At 49.2% G+C, this 7201-nt stretch overlaps 1 protein-coding gene across 1 annotated transcript; it reads right to left on the reverse strand.

Annotated features, from left to right (window-relative positions):
• Nucleotides 1–196: 196 nt before the first annotated feature.
• On the reverse strand, nt 197–3346 carry MGP (matrix Gla protein). Its single transcript, XM_009947217.2, has 4 exons — nt 3286–3346; nt 2462–2497; nt 1208–1283; nt 197–335 (listed from the first exon to the last, which is right to left on the reverse strand). The coding sequence occupies exons 1-4, from the start codon at nt 3344–3346 to the stop codon at nt 197–199; spliced, it is 312 nt and encodes a 103-aa protein (XP_009945519.1).
• Nucleotides 3347–7201: the final 3855 nt, after the last annotated feature.

Raw genomic sequence — 7201 nt, forward strand, 5'->3', positions numbered from 1 at the left:
CCTGAACTCTCTCTGATCTCTGCTACATCAGCTCAGCGCTAATTAACACAGTGTAGGAATCCATGGCTACATGGGAGAGAAGCAGCAGGCAGGATAACATACAGGGACACAAGCAACTGAATATGTTTCAGAGCTATTGCATTTTTTGGGAGGATACCCTGGGCTCCAGGCCCCAGGGTGGGGAACAGGTCATCCTTTACTTAGTCCTCCTCCTCCCAAAATAGTGCCTGTAAGCAGCAGCATAGCCATGGCGAAAAGCATACAGTTCGCAGGGGTAGTAGTCCTCGCAGATCTCCCTCTGACGTTCCTGGGGTGCCTTAATACGTTCCCTGATCCTGCAAAAGTAGGAGAGATGAGGAGTAAGGGCTGTCATCTTGTCTGTTTACAACCATTTCCTGCCCCACAACCCCCCACCAGGATTAAGGATCCATCACCAGATTCTGTTATCCAGCTACAAAGATCTTAGCACACCAGCTTCTGTGTTCACCGCACCCAGCGGAGCAATGTGACTAGAGTAGGAACATTTTGCCTCTTCAGGTAACCTTTTATTTCAGGTCTAAGTAGGGTGGCGGGGAGAGGGGGGTGGCTCCTGCCTCAATCTGAGGAAGAGTCCTCCCTCCACAACTCCCCCAGCCTGACACCTTCAGCTCTTCTGATCTTCCCCAAAGCCACACATGGAACAAAGACCTGAAACATCCTGCAAAGGGGACCACCTGGTACTGCAGAGAAGGTCTACCTTGACACCTCGCCAAGAGATTATTTCTGTGCTTCAGCCTTTATTTTCACATGCCCTGCATGAGACATGAAACTGCCTGTATCTGCATTTTATAGATGAGGCAGGGATGTCCCTAGATGGCCGTGCAATTTAGAAAAGGTCGTGAAAATTCTGCATGAGATCTGAAGACTAGAACAATATCTCGAACTGAGCTTTCTTTCTGGTCATCCCACACTGATTCCTTCTCCTTCTGTTGGTGTTTCCTTCAGAAAAATTAAGCAGAGCCCTCCCAGCACATGACATCTTCAAATGCAAGGACTTGCTCTCTGCTATCTGAGTTCTGGCTTCTCTCAAGGTTGGCAAATTCACAGGCATCTCACACTGAGAGAGGGGCTGAGGCCTCTCAGAAGTCACTATGGATATTACCTCTGTGCTCAGCAAGGAGACACCTCTCCCCACTCCCATCCTCAGTGTCCTGAGGCCATAACATACCTCTCCTGAGAAATGGCTTCTAGTCTCGTGTCAGCCTGTATGAAGTCACTGGCCCTTCGCCTGTTGATGAAGGGATCTGAAAAGGCAAAGGGTTGTTCAGAGTAGATAGATACTTTTTCAAGGCCAAATTTCAACAACAGCTAGCTTCCACATTTATAACAGCCTCCTTGTCTGCCCTCCCACACACAGTGAAACTCAGGACCTTTTAATATTCCCTGCTGTCCACCCCGTTAGTTCGTATTTAGGCTCTCCCTCTGGCTGACACAACCTGTGTGGAAGCGCACATGCCGCTTTTGCTCTGCTGTTACTCAAGCCACCCAGGGGAAAGCTACTGTGATTTTACTGCCAGAGCCCCTCTAAATGAATGGAGCTTGGCTCAAGAGGTAAGTGCCAAACTGCACAGGCTGTGGGAGGTCTGGGCACGCGCAGCAGAATTAGCAGAATTGTGAAATTACAAGCAAAACCAGGAAGGGCCTGAGTCTATCTGCCTCCAAGCCTAGGCAGTCACTGAGCAGTCTGTGTGGCAGTTTTGGACTGAGGTGCTTGAAGGTTCCTTCTGACCTTTTTGAGAAACATCAGAATGCTATTGCAGAGCTCAGAGGTCTGTGGATGTCTTTGGTACTGGCTCCAACATGTGCCTTTGTGCTTCTGACTAGCTGCTTTGTGAAGTCCTTCTTCCAGATGGTCTAACTTCTTTTTAGCTTTGACCCATCTGTTCTCCAGTCTCTCCAGGATATTGCTTGTTCCAGAGTGAGACTCTCCACTCTTTTATGCTTTTCCTGTGACACTAACTCTCACTTCCCACCAAAGAATCCCTCCTGCTCACACATCCCGCCTGCTTCTTCCAAGGTGCTGAGAGTAAGGCTCTCCCTCTCTTTGGGGAGAACAAGTCACATCACTGGCTTCTGCACTACCTCTTTCCATGCTTATCCCAGAGTGTTTTGAGCAATGGCCTTTTCTAGTGTGACCTAGCCTGGTTTAGGTGCACGCAGCAGGGATATAAGCTTGTGACTTCGTTTTCCGATTCTTACTGTATTCCTTGCAAAACAGTGTTATGCACTTGTGCCCAAACACATGAAGTCATTTTTCTAACTCTCTCCCTTTTCATCCTGAAACTCCATCACCCAGTAAATTCAATTTCCCTGGGCTGAGTGGTTCTACCTATTTAATCCCTACAGTAAAGTACAAGGAAATGGTCTCAGAGAGGTCTGTAGCACTCTTCAGATTCAAGAAAATAGTAAAGCAGTCTCTTACTGAGATACTCATGGGATTCCATGCTCTCATGGGACTCTGGGGAAAGAAAGAGCAAAACATGTGATAAGACACTGTATTGATGGGATTCACAGTCTTTCACACACCGCAGATCAATAGAGTATGCATACACAAATCAGAGAAGCCAGGTTTTAAAGCACCTGTTTAAAAGGAAAAGAAAGGGATCAGTGGTGTGACCTAGCATTTATATGAGGAATTTAGGGTGTTCAGGAGTTCAGAATGGAGCTACCTGGTGTCTTGATCCAGGACATCAAGGGTCATGCTTGGTCTTCCAGTGTGAGATTCTCAAGCATAGTTCCTCACCTTCATATTCCTCACACTACAGTGGATATGATACCTGCTTACCTTCAAAGCCTGCATGTGTTCTTACAGAATGGATTAGCACAGTAAGACGTGTTTGATTCTCGCATGAAATAGCATCTTAATTCCATCAGTAAGGAACTGTGTGCCTCACAGGAAAAGGAGGCTGATACTACATAAGAAGAAAGGAAATCTCCCCTTTAACAAGGAAGAATTAAGAACTTTTATTGTAGTCCAGACAAAAGAGGGGCAGAAAGAGGATCAGTCTGCGAGATGAGCTGGAACAGAGAGGAAGGGGCTGAAACATCCTGGACCACAAATCACAATGACTGGAGCTGACAGCTCTGGAGCAGGGCTAGGAGGATTTGACACAAGGGCAGGAAAGCAGGCAAGAGATCAAGTCAAGGGAAAAGAAGACACAAAGTTGAATAAAAAACATCTGAACAGACTCAAAGATGTCTGCAGGTTTGGAATTATCACTCTACACAGTAAAAATGGTCACCTACCATAGCAAGTAGCAGCCATCAGCAAGACAGCCAGAAGTGTAAAGATGATGAGAGTGCGCATTGTGCCAATGCAGAGAGGAATCTCTCACTTCGTCTCTCTTGCTGGGTCTTAATGTCTTCCCCCTGAGGGCAGCTGGAGATCCTGGGCTGCCTACAAAATTAGCAGTGGAATGTTTATTATGAAAACAGAGCCAGGAGGGGGCCCATGAAAGAGCCTGGGGAAGTCGACTGCTGGCTGGTACAAACTCTCTATGGAGCCATTACAAAACATCCTCTATTAGCAGATTGAATCAGGTTTTGGGAAGGAGGGGGCATGTCCCCTTCCTCTCCCAGTGCAGGGTTGGGGGCCATAACTCACAGGCAAGTATGTACACTAGCACTCCATGTTCAGAAAAGCTGGCCTGCGCAAGTGGAAGGAATTTCAGGGTCTGCTGGGGGCCCAGAGGGAGAGGTGTGTGCTGATCCCAAATGTAAATGTTTGCCTTTCTAATTTTTCGTCTGATCTACCCTCTTTTCCCTTGCCATCCTCTGTCTGGATACATCCAGCCAAGACTGTTCTGTCAGCTTTGCCAACAGAGACGGAGAATGAGACTTCAACACTCCCTCCCCACTCAGTCTCCCTCCTTCCAGTTGGCCCCACTGCAGTGCCAGGCTGCCATTTGTCAGAGGAGGAACACGACCCTACTGCCTCTTCTCCTCTCCTACTTTACTGCTCCAGGAGCGACAAGCAGCAACCTAGAAGAAAGGGATCATGATTTTTGTATTGAGATGACAGCAGCACCGAGAACTCTATCTCGGCAGGTCCTCACTGTGGTCCTGATGCTCTCCCAGTCCAAGACACAATCTTGGTGAAGGCAGAGGTAACCATATCTCTCAGGACTGCTGCCTCTCTGGTCTAGCACTAGTAGTCCTTGCCTCACTGGGCACTGAAGTCAGGTGTCAATACAAGGCTTTTCAGCTGGGATGAACCTCCTAGGCCAGCAGTGTCTGGGAGCATTACTTTGCCTTCTAGGGCCTAAAGAGCTTGTCTGGGACTGATGTCATGGTTAGCGGCAATAGACAAAAGATGGGGTGTTCCCCTTTCCAGCTCTGTGGTACAGTAGGAGGCAGTGAAAGAAGAAAGAAGGAGTTACAGAGATGGCCATCCCTACTGGGTGAAAAGCAAAGGGGAGTATTTTGCTGGAGGCAAGGCAGGGAGGGAGTGGGTACCCATTGCCTGCCAGCCCACCTCCATGTCAGTGGTGGGAATGAGACCACGCACACTGCCTGGGGATGAGCCTAAGGCACAGTAACCATTGTTAAGTCTGATCCAAGCTGTTTTGTCCATGCAGGCATGAGGATTTCTCACTGACAGGGTGCAGACTAGGTGCAATCTAGGTGCAGACAGTTCCCCCCATGTCAGTGTGGTGTTGTCACTGCTGTCACCTGCAGAGGCTGGTCTGGGGAGGCATCTACAGGGACAGCTAGCCAGAACCTAACACTTCCCCAATGTGGAGTGAAACTTCAGTGGAACAAGATTACTCTGGGCTTTACAACTTACACTTTTAATGCCAAACTCATGGCCCTTGCCTGAAGCTTGTGCTCTCTGGGAGAGAAATTGAGCAAAGCCTTCAACTTCCAAGAGAAGAAAAGAGACCAAAGAGAAAGAATTGCTTTTCTTCCCCATTATCCATCCCCGTGTGGAGAGCAGCTCAGTCCTGCACCATCAATGACACCCACACCATCCACATCCTGCCCGTTCAATGCTCAGCTTGAGATGAGGAGGAAAACTAGGTTGTGCTGGGGCAAAAGCTAGAAGTCTGCTATAGACACAAGGTCAGAGGAGAACTGACACTTTTCCACCGTCCCTCTGTGCCCTGACACTTCAGTCTCTTTAAGAGAATTCTCTCCTCTGGGATTGTTTGCGTTCCTTAGAGCCTACAGTTTTGGACTTAGTGTCGAATGTGGATTTTATAGGTTTCCTGAATGTCCTGTACCCTTCGGGAGCTCTTGGGAGCTGCCAAGAAAGGGAGGCTTGAGGGAGAGGGTGGAGGAGAGACCCCAGTGGGTAAGCAGAGGGGCACAGAGAGGAAGATGCTGGGAGTACTTAGGAATGAACGTGAGGCTGCACAGCTGGAAACTCCAACACACTTTCCAGCCAAACCCTCCTTATTTTTCTGTCTTCAGTCAGGGCAGAACCCTCTGCTCTCTGTAAGACTCTGCTCCCATTTCAGAGGACTCTGATCCCAAAATGCCTGGAGCATCCCCTGCCATCAGCCACAGAAGAGCCACAAACACCACTTTAACTCACATGTTTCATTTTTCACTACACAGGCAATGCATTTTTCAAGAGATGAATGAACATGCGGACTACACAGCCCTATACCAACAAATCTACTTTAGGAAACACTTTCCCCTTCAAAAGTACACCTCCTTTCTACTCCCCCTGCACTCCATACTTCTCCAGAACACATCTCCCCTCCCCAGCATCACTGGGCTGCCCCAGAGGTAACACGCAGCACAGTGAGACAAATCCCTCTACTTTCTAGCAGCACCCACTGCTTAGAAATACAGAAAGAGGAGCTGAGACGAATTGCCTGCAAATGCTGGGCAGTCCCCCAAATAAATGGGAGATCAGAAAAGCAGCCCTCTGACCTGTCTTCTGCTGGAGGGGAGAATCACAATGTTACACATGCCATAGCAACCACTCCCAACATTTTGCAGCTGTGAAGCACCAGCAAGGCATTAATAACGAGCAGCCGTCCAGGAAAAGCAAGGCGGTCCCTGCATACTCACTAAGCTGTCGCTTTCCCTCCAGCCTGCAGCTCTTGTCTGAGGGGGAAGCTCTCCCGGCGTCCTGGACCTGGGACTGAAGAAGAGGGGCCTTTTATTTATTAGCATTGATCAGTGACTCCTCCCCTCTTCTGTCTCCCACTCTTGATCCACCCCCAGGCTACCACCTTCTCCATGAAAAACACCTTCTGCCCACAGCCAGGAAACCAACAACCCCAAGGAACTGAGCCAAGAGAGAGAGGCAAGAGCCAGAGCAGATGTCAGGGGCTACTGAGGGCAGAGCCACATCCAGGCTGCCTTTCTGTGCGCAGGAGCAATGAGTGAGCGGAGGTCTGAGGACAAGCTCCAGTCTCTCCCTTTGCAGCAAGACCCCCCCCCCGCCTTCTACCCTCTCCTTCCCCAGCTGTGCTCTAACTAAAGTCACACTGCTGGCCAGAGTACCTGTTCTTCTATGGGGAGCAGGAGGCCAGGAGCCTTCTCCCATCTTCTTTCATGCTCTTTTGCAACTGTCTGATCCTGTCTCTTAATGGCAGGCTAATGTCAGACTGAAAACTCACATAACAAAAATGTCTGCTTTTGGAGGCAGCTCTGAAACCTCCAAAAGTGACGCCTGTGAGGCAAAGAGCTGGTTTACACAAACCCAAGCCCTTGAGATGCACCCTCGCTGCTCACACCAGACCCACAACAATGCTGGACAACACGTCAGACAACCCAGGACATATGCATGTTGGACTGGGCTATTTGGCTTCTGGCCCTGCCTGCAGCTGAGCCAAGAGCACACAGGCACCACGCTGGGATGCTGAACTATAGCAACATTGCTGGATGTAGCAACCTGCAGCAGTGCCCTCTCGCTCAGCAGAGATCCACGCCTGTTGCGTGCTTAGCATGGGTGCTGGCAGGTCCAGTCCTTAGGTAATGGTGGGCACAGCCTGAGGGACTGAGTTCAGCAGAGGTGAGATGGAAGGGATGACCAGCTGTAGAACCAGTGGCTTGGGAAGTTAAGAAAGAAAACCTGTCACATCTATTCACTAACCAAACAGCTGGTGAGTGTGGCTTGTCCAGTCTAGGGTAAGATCAAGTGTGACCTGACTTACAGCCTTGGTTGCAAAATGAAAATGATAGCATAACCATGGAGTTAAAGAAC

Source organism: Leptosomus discolor, chromosome 1 (assembly GCF_034619465.1).
Source record: "Leptosomus discolor isolate bLepDis1 chromosome 1, bLepDis1.hap2, whole genome shotgun sequence".
NCBI classification, from domain to species: domain Eukaryota; kingdom Metazoa; phylum Chordata; class Aves; order Leptosomiformes; family Leptosomidae; genus Leptosomus; species Leptosomus discolor.